This window comes from Macaca mulatta, chromosome 5 (assembly GCF_049350105.2).
Source record: "Macaca mulatta isolate MMU2019108-1 chromosome 5, T2T-MMU8v2.0, whole genome shotgun sequence".
Taxonomy (NCBI): domain Eukaryota; kingdom Metazoa; phylum Chordata; class Mammalia; order Primates; family Cercopithecidae; genus Macaca; species Macaca mulatta.
In genome coordinates, this window is record NC_133410.1 from 131038133 (window position 1) to 131056355 (window position 18223).

General features: G+C 34.6%; 1 protein-coding gene across 9 annotated transcripts in view; it reads left to right on the forward strand.

Annotated features, from left to right (window-relative positions):
• The window catches only part of BLTP1 (bridge-like lipid transfer protein family member 1), a 210978-nt gene that overhangs the window by 68559 nt on the left and 124196 nt on the right, over positions 1-18223 (forward strand). For all 9 annotated transcript variants that reach the window (XM_015139163.3, XM_015139167.3, XM_078002225.1 and 6 more), the window contains exons 21-27: positions 159-386; positions 1145-1282; positions 5330-5509; positions 7525-7653; positions 10248-10367; positions 11065-11345; positions 16057-16307. In XM_015139163.3, coding sequence (XP_014994649.3) covers positions 159-386; positions 1145-1282; positions 5330-5509; positions 7525-7653; positions 10248-10367; positions 11065-11345; positions 16057-16307 — 1327 coding nt within the window. The remainder of the gene's footprint in view (positions 1-158; positions 387-1144; positions 1283-5329; positions 5510-7524; positions 7654-10247; positions 10368-11064; positions 11346-16056; positions 16308-18223) is intronic.

Here is an 18223-nt window from a genome sequence, read left to right on the forward strand (position 1 = left end):
AACATGTTTTCTTTTGTATTTTAAGACAATAGGGCTGATGCCTTTTTATTAAATATAATAGGTCAAGGAAATACATAATTTACAAATTTAGGCTCATAGGTGAAAATATATTTACATACTTCTTCTGACAGCAATTTGCATTTTCTTAATATTTATAGGAAAACTACTTTGGGGAAGATGACATGTATATGGATTTTGAAGAGGTTATCTCAAGTCCTGTTTTGTCACTGTCAACATCATCCAGCTCTGGGTGGACTGCTGTTGGAATGGAAAATGACAAAAAGGAAAATGAAGGTTCAGCCAAGTCAATTCATCCACTTGCCTTGCGTCCTTGGGATATTACTGTACTTGTTAATTTGTACAAAGTTCATGGGCGTCTTCCTGTTGTAAGTGTTTACACATCAAAGTAGTCTGGAATATATTATGACATCCACCTGTGTATAGATGTAAAGCATGCAACACACACTTAGAAAAAGAAAATCAGATTCAGAAACTTCTAAATTTATTATTTTACTGTTATAAAACTCATGTATTTTCTTCATAATATGATTACTTGATCATTGGTAATTTTATTTTCTATTTTTCTTCTAATTTAACTTTAGCTCCTTCTTTGCTGTTCTGTGTAACGTCAGGACATTGTGTCATACGTTGAGTTGTTGGGTTTATAATTAACCTGATGGGTATTCAAGGACTTTACGTTTTCTTAGCTTTTATCTCTAGACCCCAGACCAGTTTGGGGCCTTATGGTAGATCTGTTACAAAATGAAGTTTCTGGCTTGACCCTGGGGTTGAATTATGTAGTTTGGATCTAGCACACTGGGTCGCTCTAAGGACAACCCGTGGACCTATTCTTACTGACATGGAATGATATTAAATTGCCCCAAGAACCCTGGGACTTTGGAGCAGGGCCAGATGAGGTGTGTGTCTGTGTTGCAGTGGGGTTGGGGGGCGGGTGGCCCTCTGTTGCTTAGTGCAGCTAATGATCCTACTGAGGTACAGAATAGTTATTTTTGTCAGTAATCATAGTTTCTCTGTTTTGAAAAGCAAATTCTCTTAATCATGAGAGATGTAATTTTTATTTTTCTGTACTTCCTTACTTTTTGCCTTTTCTGCATTTCGACTATGCCATTTCATTTGACTGTAGCATGGAACTACTGATGGTCCTGAATGCCCTACAGCTTTCTTGGAAAGACTATGTTTTGAAATGAAAAAAGGATTTAGGGAGACCATGCTGCAACTTATCCTGTCACCCCTGAATGTGTTTGTCAGTGATAACTATCAGGTAAGGTGAAAATGAAATATGATGGAAACACAGAGATTTACTATTAATATTTATTGGGTTAAAACAATGTATTAGCTTCTGTGCATGGACTTTGTAGCTCTTTAAGTGAGAGACTTTTAAGTTAACTGTATTAAGAAGTTTTGTAAGTATGTTTTTGTGTATGAGAGTTGTTTCAAGAACCTCAATTTTCTTTTGCTGGTCCCTATTTCTGTGATTCCAATTATATTTTATACCTTTTGCTATTATAATAGAAATGGAAATAAATACTTTCTCAAATATTTATGGAAGGGAAAGATTAACTATATAAAATGTTGGTAGGTTCTGTTGAGTATCACAGCACAAATGTTAATATTTATTTTATATTTTAAATAATATTTTAAGTATTTAATATTTTAAAATGTGTGTATCTACACGGTCAATGACTTATTCATCTAACATAAGATACTTCGTTAATTCCTTCAAGATACCTCTGGGCTCTTTTAAAAGAGAACCAGTGAAATTCATCAAGTGAGAATTTGAGAATTTATTACATTTCTGGGTAGATTATAATTTTATTATTATTTTTTAAAAAGCCAAATGGCTTTCCGTGGCGCCTACCGCCGCTTTATATGCCCCGTCTTACTTTTAATCAAGTTGTGTGATTTAGAAATGTAAATGGAACGTAATATAAGAGAAAGTAAAATTATAAATGGGAAGATGAATCTGATACCCAGAAATCATCAGTGAATGATCATTATTATGATTATATGTAGTAACTGATCATTTTATTTAAAATAGCATATCTCCTTTTCATTCTTTTGCCATCACTGACTATATTTTTCTTCATGGAATTTTAATTTAATTTTTCATACATATATTTGACATATATGAGATCATATTAGCTAAAACTTAATATGTGCTAGACATTGTTTTTGTTTTGCCACAGAATGAGTGTTTCCAGTTTTAAACTTTTATTTTGAAGTAATTATAGATTCACAGGAAGTTGCAAAGATCAGAGAGATCCTGTGTGTACTCTTTACCCAGTTTTTTTCCATGATAAAATTATTTTACATAATTATAGTATCAAAACAAGGAAACTGACGTTGATACACTGTGTGTGCATAGTTCTAGGTTATCTTATCATGTGTAGATTCATGTAACCACCACCAAAATGAAGATACAGAACTATTCTATCATCACAAAGATCTCACATAACACTATTTTAACTTGCCATATTAACCTTAAAAAAAAACTCTTGTCCTCCTCTCTATAATTAGTGGGTCACTAGAATCGGTTGTTTTTTATTCTGGGAGGCAGGTGTGTGGAGAGGAAGCCCATCTCCCTTTTTCAGTCTATTAAGGAAATTAATAAAGGGAAAAGGGAAAGTCTTCTATGGATGAGTTCTGAGAATCGTAGATGACTATCCCTGGTTTTTTATGAGTACCTGGTAACACTTCAACTTTTAATCACTGTACTTTTAAAAGACTTTTCCAGACGTAGAAAACATTTTATTGAGCTGATTATGAATGTTCACATTAATTCTTATTATAGAGGTATGGCAAACTTGTAGAGAGACTGAATTATAAAGTATGACTTATTTGGGGATTAGAGAAGGAGTTCATGGAGTAGAGATATCAAGGTGGAAGTAGAAGCACTAGTGATAATTCATTTCCTAGATGGTTGACAACTTACCCCAAAGACAAAGATACCATATATATCCTCTTAGAATTTGCTTGTCTACTTACCTTGTTTACGTTCTATAGTGTTGACACAACTATTCCTAAGAATTTTTTTCTTCATCTGTCATTACACTATCTAATGTTCTTTTACAGTGAGAGGGTTCACGCTTTGTCTACTTCCAAGGCTCAAATCTGGGTTGCCCACTTGTAGTTTATCCTGGGTAGCAACAGTCTTAAGGCTTCAAGATGAAGGATCTAAGGTGACTGGTGGACTACTGTGTCCCATTATGAAACTATGCACTTTTAACTTTGTGGTCATCTTATGTATTAGTTTCATAGGGCTGCCATAACAAAGTATCCTACACTAGGTGACATAAAAGAACAGAAATGTATTCTCTCACAGTTCTGGAGGTTCAAAGTCCTCTTGGCAGGGTCACATTCTGTCTGAGCTGTAGGGAAAGACCCTTCCTTGCCTCTTCTTAGGCTTTGGTGAGTTGTCAGTAATCCCTGTTATTCCTCGGCTTGTAGATGAATCACTCAAATTTCTGCCTCCATCTCGACTGGCTGCCACTCTCTCTCTGTGCCTGTGTGTGCCACTTTTTCTCCTCTTACAGGGATACCAGTATATTGGATTAGGGCCCACCCTCAGTGTAAACTTAGCATAACCTAATTATATCTGCAAAAATCCTGTTTTCAAAAAAGATCATATTCATAGGTTTCAGGGCTTCAGACTTGAACATATATTTTTGAGGGACGCCATTCAACCCACACATGATGCAAACTGCAATAAAATTTAGAATATAATGTTTATTGGTGTATCATGTAGGCTGTACCTTAGGAAAGCCCAAGATCCACATGTAATTTTGAGATTAAAAAATTTCATACAAGTTTTATACTGAGAATTATTGAGTCTCAGTGTCAGAAGATAACTTTCTTGACCACCTTCCCCAGTTCTCTCAGTAAAAAAGGTAAGGAAATTAATGCCTGGAGAAGTCAGGTGATTTCATATAAAGTCACATAGCTTGGATGAAAATTAAATGAAAAATTGGATCAGAAGAGCTTCTAGAGTGATTATTGTAGTCACAATTTGAATTTTTTTTAAAAAAGCTTCTTATGAATTAGAGTTAGCCCTTATCCTTAAAAAAATTTTTTTTAAGACTGTTTCCCAACATATATTGAAAGCAAGGAACACTAACCCTGTGAGGTAGCCTAGACATACATGAAGAGGACTACCATAATAAAACTAGGTTGGGAAATAATCTGTGAACTGCCTCAGTGTATCTTGGTATATTGAAGACTCTGTGAACACTTCCTGTGAAGAAATCTGTCTAGTCAGCAGCATCTACTTTTTGTGGTCACTGTTAGGTGCAGTGATACTTGGTGCATAAGACAGAAATGGTCATTAATGAACCTGGGGGAGAACGTAAATATTGTGAACATTAAAATTAAGATAAATAATTTCAAGAGTAAAAAGTGCCACAAGGTGAGGTAGGCAGTGTTCTGGTAGCATTTAATGGTCTGGAGGCAAGAACAGGATCAGATTCATATGTTTAGAAGATCTCTGTGACTACTGATAGAGTATGGAGCAGAGAGATGTAAAAAGTTAATACCTTGAAAAGGTCCTGGCAAGAGGTGATGCTGTGTGGACCAGGATGAGAGCACTGAAGATGAAAAAAAGTCAATGCATTTTTGAGAGACTGGGAGGTAGATTTAAGAAATTGGTGACTGATCAGTAGGGCGTTTCCAGACTTATTTGATTCTTTATTCTTAATGTGTGGAACTAGTGTTCCATGAAATAATCTGTTTTATGACATATCCTTTATTTCTCTGAATATGTTAGAAATTTTCTCTTTGAAATACATGCGGCTTTTTAGTAGTGAGTATGAAATTATTCTCTGTAAGATAAAACTATCCTTGTATTTACATAGTCCTCAGAATCTGTATGGAAGTTTACTTTTCACCACCATTCTTCATTGTTTGGTCTTAACAGTCCATGTTCTTCAATGTTATCTTCCTTTTAAAAAATATTTTAATCTCACGATTCTTGGATTTCCTACAAAAGATTGGTCTCTTGTATTCCCTGTCAGAGTACTACTGTAGTTTCTTGTTATTCATAAAGGCAGTTGCCAATCAGAGATCTGTCTACTTTTTAGGACTCAGCTATCTTGCTTTTTATAATAGTTGGGCTCTCATAGATATTGTTCATTAAAGATGCTTAACTCAGACTACCTTTGTGGGTACAAGGTTGTGTTAGGAGCTTGTGGATTCTGAAGCCTTATAGATGGCATGATTTTATTGTTCATCTCTGCAGGGGGTGTCGGGGGAAACAACTGGAATTTATAATATGATTTTCTTATACGTTTTACAGTCTCATCATTATTGTTTTCAGCAGCGACCCCCTGTGGATGAAGTACTCAGGGAAGGTCACATCAATTTGTCAGGTCTCCAGCTGAGAGCACACGCTATGTTCTCAGCAGAAGGTCTTCCTTTGGGAAGTGATTCCTTAGAATACGCGTGGTTAATTGATGTGCAGGCTGGAAGTCTTACAGCTAAGGTCACAGCACCACAGGTATGGTTTTCAGAGTACTACCTCCTGACTTATTTTCTTTTTCCTTTCTTTATCCACCTTCTCAAGAATAACTTGTATGCCTGTTTGAATGTTCATTGCATTTCCACTGATGGCATTCTGATGGGAGTCATTCTTGCCATTCAGAATTTTAGTTATAGGTGAGTCAGAGACAAGTTTCACTTTTCTGAGCCACATATAATTTGTTGGGTGTGATGTATGTAGTTCTATGTAATGTTTCCAAGAATTTGAGACTTTCTTTGGGAAAAACTCAGGATGAGTACTGTTCTAGAAGTCAATTTAATATATTATTAAAATTATGTTACTTGGCCCTCCATTGTTGGAAAAAATCTTATTTTTCTACTATATGGAGTAATTTTTTAAGAACTTTGTTTTCTTACATATTTCTTAAGTAGGATTTGAAAGTAGCTCTTATGATGCTAAGGATTAGGTAATAAGGTTCTTTGCTCGTCATGTCCCAAAGCAAGGTTACATCATTTGTAGCTGCTGTTAGTGATGTTTATAATAGTTTCAAAAAATAAAAGTGAATTTACTGGTAAGTAAATCTGGTCTAGAATTCTAGGTGTGATCCTTTTGGATAAATTCTCTCCCACCACCCCTTTCACTTAATCCTTAGAAGGCACAAAAGCCTTAATAATTATTTGTTTCTAATTGGCCACTGAAGTTTCGTTGAATTGCCATATTATTTTAACATTTCACCTGAGTCATATATTTATTATAATATGAATGTTCATCTTGATATTTCAAAAGACGAATTTGATAGGAATGTTACATACTCAATTTTGATAAAAAGTTATAGAATGGGTATAAAACATATAATTTAGAGGTATGTAGTAGCAACAAGAAAGTGACGAAGAACCTAGATGCCCTGTATACCTGGAAGAAATCGTCAGAGGGTAGCAAAAATTAATATTCTAGAAATGGTGGGAAAATGAATGGAATTGAAAAGGGATATTTTGGAGTTGTACGTCATCTCAATATAATATTAGAATGTATAATGATATTTATAAAAATATGTGAAAAGAAATGCATAATGGAATGTATAAAAATGGATGAAAAGCAATAGTCATTGCTCACTGGCCTTGTAACTGTCCTCTCCTTATTATCTCCCATTTCGCATCCCTAAATATACAAGTGAAAACTGAAGCATATTCCAAAGCAGCTTGTTCCCTAAGAAGGGAATAAAGCCGTGCTGGTACAATTCCTTTGTTCTAAGGACTGCTAGAATCTTACATGTTTATAAATTGCGTTTATAAGGTGAAACATTTCTCTTTCTTTTGCATAAAATCTCAGCATCACTGTTTGCTGCACAGTTCATGAATCTGTAGGCACTTTTATGTTTATTCTATTCTCTGTATGTTTTAAAAGTAAAATTTATATTTTCCAAGTGTTTAAATTATGTACTTATTTGGGGGAATAATGCCATGTATATCTATCTCTCAATGTTTTTAACAGCTCTAATCAATTATAAAATAAAGTTTTTTTTTTTTTAAAAACTGAAGATTTGAAGAATTATATGCTTCCTTAAGCTTCTATTTACATAAACAAAAGTGCTTTAATCTTCAAAATACCTGGTTTTTAAAAATTGTAGCTCAATGTGATATTTAGATACTTTCTCACATAAAAGTTTGGTTTATGATTAGAGAATTTTAGGTGCTTTTCTATGTAGGCATTTCAGTTAGCTATGTAACAGGAAAGATATATAACCTTGAATAAAAGGATTAGCTTTAAAAGTTGCTGAAGTGAAATTTTTCAGTTGAAATGAGTTTTCATTTTGGCAATGCATTTTGTCATTCATAAAGGAAAAGTAACATAAGCATATAAATGATATTAAAGGTAGCAAAAATCATTGGCTAACAAGTTGCTTATTTAGCAGAAGTTTTAAGATAGTGTTTGGGTTCTTCCAAGCCGTGTTAACAATCTTCAGAAGCTTTTAAACTCTGAACACTTATTTAGAATGCTAACAGTGTTGTCAACTTGTCACTGATTATCTGTAGCTGGCATGCCTCTTGGAGTGGGGACAGACATTTGTTTTTCATGTGGTATGTCGGGAGTATGAACTGGAAAGACCAAAATCAGTAATAATATGTCAGCATGGAATTGATCGTCGGTTCTGTGAGTCCAAGGTATGTTAACAAATATGTTAGCAATATTATAAACGTTTATGAATTTTTAAAAATGGAATATTGAGATATCAGCTTCAAGTCAAATACATGTAGCCTTGAAGCAAACTGCAGTTTTTTCAGTTAATAAAATTATTTTTAAAATTCTTGGCCATTTTAACTATCTAAAATATGAGATGATTATTAAAACATACAAATTAAAAAATAAACTGAATTATAAAAATTATATTTTGCTTACATTTTTGCTGTTAACATTCATGTCATATTGCATTATTGGGATGTGGCTATATATTTATGTAGAAGATTTAGAAATTGAAACAAGGAGAAGGTTGAATTCTTCACATGACATGGTTTGCAGACCACTCTGGACATGCCACTTCTCCCATAATGTAATAGCAAGGTTGGTCATTTGCCAAGTTTCCTGACACCACATGTTATGCTCTTTTCACAACATTGTGCCACCTTCATTAAGGGTCATTACAATATCTTCACAAGGATTGCAAAAAGTAGATAGTAATCCCTAAAACCGCATGCAGTGGCAATGAAATGCATAGTATTATTGTGCAATAAATACTCTCTCTTATGAATTTGGGGAGGGAGGCATTTTCTCCCCCTGATTTTGGAAGCGTGGTTATTTCAGAAAATCTGGAAAGCATGGCTGTTTCAAAAAAGAAAAATAACTTACCCTGGTTCCACAACACAGTGGTTAACAGCTTAGTTTTTCTTTCTAGTTCTTTCCCATATGTGTCTTTCTTTTTTTGTTCTTCTGCTATACAAATTATATTTGTTTGGTGTTATATTACTGTGAATTGAAAGTAGTTCATCCTACTTTTCCGTCCAAAAAAATCTGTAATGCATGCTTATATATTGACATTGAAGGAAACAGCTATATTTGGTGATTAAATTTATTTTTTTTCTTACTATAAACACATTGCCAGGCTCCACAGAATTGGTTCCTTAGTCATAGGTCAGGCAGGCAGTTTTTTATGGATAATACAAATATACCTTTAGGTGCCTCCCCCTCCTTTTTCTTTTCTTTCTTTTTTTTTTTTTTTTTTTTAACTTAAAGTGTTTACGTTGCATTAAATTTTTTTTTTTTTTTTTTTTTTTTGAGACAGAGTCTTGCTCTGCTGCCCAGGCTGGAGTGCAGTGGTGCCATCTCGGCTCACTGCAAGCTCCGCCTCCTGGGTTCACGCCATTCTCCTGCCTCAGCCTCCCAAGTAGCCGGGACTACAGGCACCTACCACCACACTTGGCTAATTTTGTATATTTTTAGTAGAGATGGGGTTTCACCCTGTTAGCCAGGATAGTCTCGATCTCCTGACCTCGTGATCTGCCCCTCTCGACCTCCCACAGTGCTGGGATTACAGGCGTGAGCCACCGCACCCGGCCCTAAAATGTTTAAAAATAAGTTTAATTGAGGCATAATTTACATACAGTAAATTCATCCTTTTAAAGTTGTACAGTTTGTCCCAGCACTTTGGGAGGCCGAGACGGGCGGATCACGAGGTCAGGAGATCGAGACCATCCTGGCTAACACGGTGAAACCCCGTCTCTACTAAAAAATACAAAAAACTAGCCGGGCGACGTGGCGGGCGCCTGTAGTCCCAGCTGCTCGGGAGGCTGAGGCAGGAGAATGGCGGGAACCCGGGAGGCGGAGCTTGCAGTGAGCTGAGATCCGGCCACTGCACTCCAGCCTGGGCGGCAGAGCGAGACTCCGTCTCAAAAAAAATAAATAAATAAAGTGTACAGTTTGAGCTTTGACAAATGCTGTATATACCTGTGTAACTATTATCACCAGTGAAGATATAGAACATTTCTATAACCTTAGAAAATTCCTTTGTGTGTCTTTGCAGTCAGCCCCTACCTCAGGCAACTACTGATCTCGATTCTGCCACTTTAGTTTGTTTAGGTCTATTTTTGTCCAGAGGAAATATATCCTTATAGAGTATTGACTACACTGTCAGACACCTGTTTCTAGTTCTGGCTCTGCCACTAATGAGCATTTTCATGCTGTTGGGCCAATAATTTACTCAGGGCTGCCATCTCCTCAAGAAGTTTATTGATATAGGTGATACATACATTTTCTTCTAACCTAAACATCATAAAAATCTGTGTTTTAGGTGTAAAATAAAATTAATGTGGATTATCTTAGATACCATAATATTTACAGCGAATATATTTGTGTATGTGTGTGTGTGAAAATACATCTGTGTGTATGGAGTACCTGTAAGAAAACCTTACAACTCTAAACTCATACAATTCTTGTAAACCTGTGACACTGTTTACTTATCACTTTACTCTGCTTATCCTCTCTGAGTTTCAGTAAGAAGTTGTATATGTATTGTCCGTTAGACTTGCTACTTGCCTCTTCTGAATGAAAATGGTGCATGCTTACTTATTGTTTTCTAATGTATAGTTTTCTAATTTATAACACTTTAACTGCTGATTTCATTTATTGTAAAAGAATGAAATTAGATTTTTAAAAAATACATCAATAACTAGATTTTTTTGTGTTTACTTAAAGAAGACGACTTAACTGTCAAAATAATAAGTTGATGGTGATGATTAAGATGTACAATCCTTTTTTATTTTAGTTGAGTTGTATTCCTGGGCCTTGTCCAACTTCAGATGATTTGAAATATACTATGACTCGTTTAGCAGTAGATGGAGCCGATATTTATATTGTTGAGCATGGTTGTGCTACAAATATAAAGGTAAGTGTTTTGCTCGGCCAGTGTAGTGCTTTTTCCTTTTTACTAAACCAAACCTCTATTTCTTGAACTAAAACACACACTTATAGTTTGTCATCTCACAGACTGCCACATAATTTTAGGAGAAAGCGTTCTAATTTTTACTCCTCCATGTTCTCTTCCAGTATTTTTTTTTTTTAAGGCATACTTTCACCAGTTATTTACTCTTAACTGAGTTATTATAACATTGTTTTATGGCAGGGATATAAAATAGTAGGTTGCTTTTATATCGGGGATGTAAACTGGTAGTGCTTTTAAATGATGTGATTTTTGAATGTCTTTAGGATTCATTTATATTTTCTGCCTGGCTCCTGAAAACATTTGTTTCCCACTCTTTTATGGATTGTAGTTTAAAATCAAGCCTTGTTAAGTTTCTATGATTTCATCATTTACTTCTTTTGTTCGCCTGTGGACTTCTGCTTTTTTCCTTTTATCCTCTTTTTAAAAAATTGCCTATTTTTGTTTTTATTTTGTTTAACTTTTTCTGTTCCCTTCTTGTCCCTTTCCCATTTTTTTCTTTTTTTATTTCTTTTTCCTGTATTTTCTCCTTCCATTTATGTTTTACTCTATTTGAAATGATCACCTATTCAGTAGTTTTGGCTAAGCTACTTAAAAATACAGAAATTACACTTTTGTTTCGTTTTCTTCATTCAATTTTTAGATGGGTGCAATTCGAGTTGCAAACTGTAATCTCCACAATCAATCAGTTGGGGAAGGAATCAGTGCTGCAATTCAGGATTTTCAAGTGAGACAGTACATTGAGCAATTAAATAATTGTAGAATTGGACTTCAGCCTGCAGTGCTACGGAGGGCCTATTGGCTTGAAGCTGGGTCAGCCAATTTAGGACTTATTACTGTTGATATTGCTTTGGCTGCTGACCATCATTCTAAACATGAGGCACAAAGACATTTCTTAGAAACTCATGATGCCAGAACTAAGAGGTAAGTGAAAATTTTAAGAATGGCAGTAGTCTCCTGTTCAGATGAAAATAACTAGATGATTATAGAGGAAATTCTACTGAGAGAATGGACTAAGAATATTTTAAATAAAGACCTAATATAATTGTGCTGCTGCACCTCAATGAATATATAAGGACCTAATATCTAAGTAAATATATATCTTGTCTCTGGTGATGGTATAGTTGTTGGAAGTAACATCATTTTCTGATGTGTTTCTAAGTCTATACCATGTATGCCAACAGTGAAACAAGTTTAAGTTACGGTCCCCAAATAACATTTTGTAAAGCACTACATTTTCTCTCTTACCACAGCTCTCCACTTTCAAGTCATCATTAATTCCTAGAAATCACAGTACTACTACCGTCTACTGTATAAAACTCCTTTTATGGGCCTTCAGAACTGCAAGGAAGATTAAGAGTACTCAGGCCTATTTCCTTGGTCCTTAGGAAATTATTATATATGATTTTAAAAGTTGCCAGCGCCTCTTACTGAATCACTTCCATTTAAAATGACAGTATGACTTTTTCCATCCCCATCTTCCCCATTGTATATTTAATATATGCTAATTCTAAAAATATAGGAAACTATTAAGAAACAAAAGAAAATAATGATCATAACCCTACCACATGAAATTTTATCTCCAGGATTTTGCTGTATTTTTTTAATGCTTGAAATCATCCTGTATATACAGTTTAAAATTCTGCATGTTTGTATTAAACTTATATCCCAAGCATCTGGCCACATGATTAAACATTTTATAAAGATCCTTTTAAAAAAATGATAATACATTACCAAAAAGACACAACATGTTTTATTTAGCCATTGCCCTTATATTAAATATTTAGATTGTTTCTAAATTTTCCATTACAAATGATAGAGGAACATTTTTGCACATAAAATATTTTCCCATGCTTTCTGGCTGTTTCCTTTAGATAATTTCCTGGAAGGGAGGATGAATGAGTTGAAAATTAAGACTTTTCATATGCATTCCCAAATTACTTGCCAGAAATTATTTCAGTTTATATCCCCAATGGCTTTTTAGCTAGTCCCTGTCACCCTGCACCATTACTACCTTTTGAGCATTTTCTGATAAGTGAAAGATGGCATCTCTTTATTTTGCATTTATACATTTCTGAAATTAATACTTTAAAAACCACATTTGTTAGCTGTTTCGATTTCTTCACTTGTGAATTGAATGTTTATATTCTGTGTACACTTATTTACTGGGGTCTTGGTGGTTTTCAATTTTTAAGAGCTCTTTATAGATGATCACCCTTTTTGTGATCTCTGTTGCTAGCATTTTACAGTTTTATCTTTTAATTTTGTTTTTATTTTCATATATGACTTTAATTTTATACATTCAGATATATCAGTTACTAATTTGAGAAAGCCATTCTTTTCCTAGTAATCAATAGCATCTGTTATTATTTTTTTCTTTTCCTTTTTCTGGTTAACATATAAAACTCGAATCCCTCTGGATTTTATATGGGGTACATGTGTATATTATTTTAGGTAAGGAGATAAATCACTTTTTCTGCAAATACCTATTCAAATACAGAGGGAAAAATTTACACCTAATACATATTCATTTCTCTGTTTCACAAAATGTTTATTGTCATCTGTTAACTTTCCCAGAAGAACTTGAGAACCATTTTTCTGGTTAAAAAAAATCTGTTGAGATTTTTATTGATATTACATTAATTTTTTAAATTAATTGAGGAAGATTTGACATATATCTGAGTATGAAAGCTCATATATGAAGAATATTGTGTAAAATAAATTGGATTTCTTTGTTATTTATTGCTCAGGAAGCCACTTAGTGTGAAACAAATGCCTGTTTTTGATTAGGTTAGGTGGTAGAGCAAGGTGGTAATGGAACTGAGGAGGTTGCTTCAGGTGACTCAGGTTGCTCCAAGTAGCTCATTTAGGTTGGTTACAGTGCTGTAGTTTGTCAAAAATTGTGAAGAGTCTGGGGTTTTTATCTTTCTTACAAGGTAACAAGTTAGCTGTTACAATTTCATGGATGCTGGCAAAATACACAAAACTTCTGATCAGAGACTATATTACAGCAAAAGTGGTAGCCAGTCACGTGTTGGCGGGTTGGTTCCCTGTACCCACCAAGTAGAGTTGTCAGATAAAATACAGGATGCCCAGTTAAATTGCACTTTAAGGTAAACAACAAAACACATTTTAGTGTAAGTTTGCCCCACATATTGCATAGAACAAACTTATTTTTGTTTGTATTTTATTCGCTAAATCTAGCAACTCTGTCCCTGAGTCCTAGAGGGGATAACGTAGTCCCAGCTACTCGGGAGGCTGAGGCGGGAGAATCTCTGGAACCCAGGAGACAGAGGTTGCAGTGAGCCAAGATTGCACCACTGTGCTCCAGCTTGGGAGACAGAGCAAGATTCAGTCTCGGGAGGAAAAAAAAAAAAAGGCCCATCATGATGAATATGTGCATAAAGTAGATTACGTTGAAGAAGAGGAACAGAGAACTTGGGGAGTCTTACTATTTTTATAGTAAGTGGAAGCAAGCCTACTCTTTCCAGAGAGAAGGATTACCTCAACCCTCAAGGCTGCTTGCTCCAAACACAACCCTGTGAAATACGCTGGACAGAGTTTGCATTCATGGCATCCCCAGCAGGAACATACAGGGATTCCTAGGATTCATGACGATTTGCTCTCCCCACATGGTAACTCATTGACTTTCAGCTTTGGCTGCCTTTGTGCATGTTGGATTCCCAGGAGTTTTAGAGAAAAGTATATTCATTTCTGATATTACTGGAAAAGCTACTGGATACGTAGACAATTAGTTCCGTTAGATTAATGTTTTTTAAAAATATGGCTCCCAAACCACTAGCATCAACATCTCCTTGGAACTTATTACAAATATACATAATCAGGCCTTCCCAGACCTCAATCAGAAACTCTGGAGGTGAAGCCCAGCCACTCTATAGTTCAACAAGCCATTCAGTTGATTCTAATACAAGCTAACGTTTGACAACTAGTGCATTGGATTATGCAAAGATAGGAAAGGAGAACTAATGTTTATTGTGTAACTTCTGTAGTCCAGATTTTGCATCAGGTGCTTTACATGTGTTACGCTATTTTATCCTCACAATGATCTTATTAGATGTATCATACCATCATTTTGCAGATGAGGAAACAGGCTTAGAGATGTTGACTTGTCTGAAGTTCTAGGGTTAGTAAGTGGCACAGCTAGAATTTCAAGTCAGGTTTAGAGGACCCAAAGTCATGCATTCTACCAAGCTTTTGCTGTGGAAATGAAGTAAAAAACTGTCTATTATGTGTATAAGTTCTTTTATTTTGATGGTGTTTTAAGATATCTTTGCTGCTTGACTTAATACTTTAAAATACAGAAGTGATTTGAAATGAGTAACATCTGACCAAAGTAACCTTAAGCTGTCCCTCATCTTAAGGCCTACTCATACATTTTTCCTTCTGTCTTCTCTAGATAGATGTTCCACTTCTAAGCTGTTTCATCTCATCTTTAATGTCTCAAATGTTACTTTTTAAAAGATTCTCCCTATTTTCTTTGTTACAACATCTTGTATATCTCATAGCACTTGATACAATTTATTATTTGCTGTTATTTCCTTGTTGTTTATCTTTGCCTCTGTATTGTAAACTTCATATGGATAAGACCATCTCAGTGTTGCTTAGCATGACACTAGGCACTTAATAGATATGTTCAAGAAATATAAGTTAATGAATGTAAAATGAAGGTGATGATACCTATTCTGTCTCCCTGTGCGGGTCTTGAGAATCCAAGGAGACAATACATGTAAAAATGCTTAGAAAAATAGACTGTAAACGTGAGAGGATTTTATTAAAGTAAAAAAAAGGAATAAAGATATATCTCACAGATTTCTATTACATAATTTTTTTTTTTTTTTTTTTTTTGAGACGAGTCTTGCTCTGTCACCCAGGCTGGAGTACAGTGGCGCGATCTCGGCTCACTGCAAGCTCCACTTCCCGGGTTCTCGCCATTCTCCTGCCTCAGCCCTATTTTTTAAGAAAGGAGGGGAGTTAATAAATACTGACAGATCTGTGAGTCACTTATACAGAACCCGAAGTTTACATACATTTTTAATACTTTATTTGGAGTCCTTATTAGAAAGGAGTAGACCTGGATATTATTTTTCTCTAAAATATGGAGTAGTTCATTATTTTAATTTTATTGAGAAATGTCTTCGTTGCTCCATATTTATAATTTTTTAGTGTTTTAAATTTGCATTGTGAAATAGGCTCTGAGATGCTAAAGGTAATGAGCTATCAAGCATAATCTATACTAATGGTTTTTTTGGATTAATGTCTTAAAATTTTAGTTTTTTTGAGAATGTTTACTACATTGTAAAACTGGACTTAAATGTCTGATTTTTATATTTGCTCTTTTTTAATGCTTTGGGCTTTTTAATGTATGCCATATCTCTATTATTATTGATTCTGGTAATTTCCATCTCACTTGCTCTGGTAAGACTATATGTTTTTAGAAAGGCAAATGATTAAAAAACACACACACACACACACACAGTAGTAATAAACCTTTGTGTTTACTTTGTCATTTAAAAATATTTACAATTAACTTTAATTATCTATCAAAAAGTTTTTCATTTCTTAATGATTTGTTTTTTATGTTGTTGTTTTTTGTTTTCTTTTGGGTTCTGTTTAGGTTGTGGTTTTTGTGGCCAGATGATATCCTGAAGAATAAGAGGTGTAGAAACAAATGTGGTTGTCTTGGTGGCTGCAGATTCTTTGGTGGCATGGTAACTGGCCTAGATTTCTTCAAACTTGAAGAGTTGACACCTTCCAGTAGCTCTGCATTTTCAAGCACAAGTGCAGAGTCTGATATGTATTATGGACAGTCTCTGCTACAGCCTGGAGAATGGATAATTACTAAAGAAATTCCCAAAATTATAGATGGTAATAAAATGTTTCGTCACTTGTGCTAGTTGTTTATTTTCTTCATCACTATGCCATTCTGAGAGAAATTCAGTGTTAACTCTGTTCAACTCCATTTATTTTGTGTAATGTTATGAGTAGGGTTTAGTATAATCCACCTTTGTTTTGCACATGACTTAACTAAAGCCAGATAAAAGTAGTGATTGTTTCAGAGTTACACAGGGCAGAAGTAGGTCTGCTATTCAGATCTTCTGTTGTTGACGTGGGTGACTTTCCTCATGGAGTTTATTCTAAATATTTCCTTACATATTGTTATTTTCCTGTAACACAGCATCCAGATAAATACTTAGGAATAGCTGTGCTTCAAGGTAACAGTTGTTTTACCAGCTTGCTTTTATACGAAAACTTTTGAATAGTAATATTTATACTATTGGCCCCCATGTTACCAATTATTTTTGCAAAATAGTTTCCTTATCAGTAAAACATGTCAAGAAAAGAACTCTGGTCTTAGAATCTTTAGCATAACTCTGCAAATACATCAGTTTGGTATGAGCAGTGAAGAGTGACTTTAAGTGTATTATATTTAGATTTACCTAGAGTCTTTTCTCCAGAGACTTCGGAAACAGATTTTCCTCTGGATTTTTTTAGTTGTGTATTCCTGTGATTCAGTGCAATATTTACTGCTTAAGTTGCCATGCTGTGAAGATGTTAAAAGCAGAAAAGTCTTGATACTTCATGAATATTTAGCCATTTCCCCTTAATTAATTTAAAAATATTAATTTACCTCTGCCTTTTATCAGTAGACAAAAAAAGATAGGAAAGAGTTTACCTTTAAGAGTTTATCAGATTGCTTTCCCATGTATAGAAGCTCTTAGAGGAAACAAACAGGTGGACTACATATGCTAAATTCCTGTTTAAATGATTTTTTACTGAGTAGTATATGTGTGAACAAGTTATTTTAAGGTACTTTGGTAGGTTTGCTAGCATGAGAGCAGATTATCTTATAAAATCAGCAAATACCAAAACTTCCTGGCATTTAAGTGATAAGATAGATTGTAATAATTTAGCTGTCTTATATAACTTTTTTATGTTTGAATAATGTTCATTTTTAAAGGTTTACACTGGCATTTTCTCATTTAATCCCTAAGCTACCATGTAAAGTGGATATTATCCTTGTTTCGTAGTAAGGAAACTGAGGCCTATCACTGAGACTGAGTTGCATGAAGTGATACAGCCAGGTATGGCCGAGAGAAAACTAGAATCAGGGCCTTTGAAGCCACCTTGTTGTTCTCTCTACTGTGCTATAACTGGCGTTAATTATAAAGATTGCTTGATTTTCAAAGATTAACCATCACAAACTCAAGAAAGAATATTTGCAGGGAATTTATACATGATGTGAAAGGAGGAAAATAGTAAATTCTCTTCCTAACATTGAAAAAAGTAAAATTCTAATAATGTATAATAGGAAGCGTCTGTATCTCTTGGTGATTCTCAGTGAACACTGTGTTCCTGTATCACTTAGAAGTGAATCAAGACCATTTTTTCTTTTGACTTTCATTGCTCTGTTTTACATTTGTGGTACTAGAAGTAAATATAATATTTTAGGTTTACAACTCTTACCCCTTGAATGCCGCTAGAACCGCATCCTCTTCACAGAGGTGTTTTCTCCATTAGTGGGTTTACTTTTTTTGGCTAAAACTGGGATGGTAGGAGGAGAGGGGAGGTTGAGCAAGATTTATTTTTTTGGATCTAGGCAGCTATAGAATTCTCTTTTTATTTCCCCCAGCCCCTCAATTTATGTAACACATCACAGAGCTCTTTATGAAACTCTGAAACAGTGGTGCTTCACTCTGATCCTAAAGTCGTTATTTATTCACAAAATCATGTATTGAGTGCCTTCTGTGTATGAGGCATTGTTCTAGGCACTGGAGGTACAT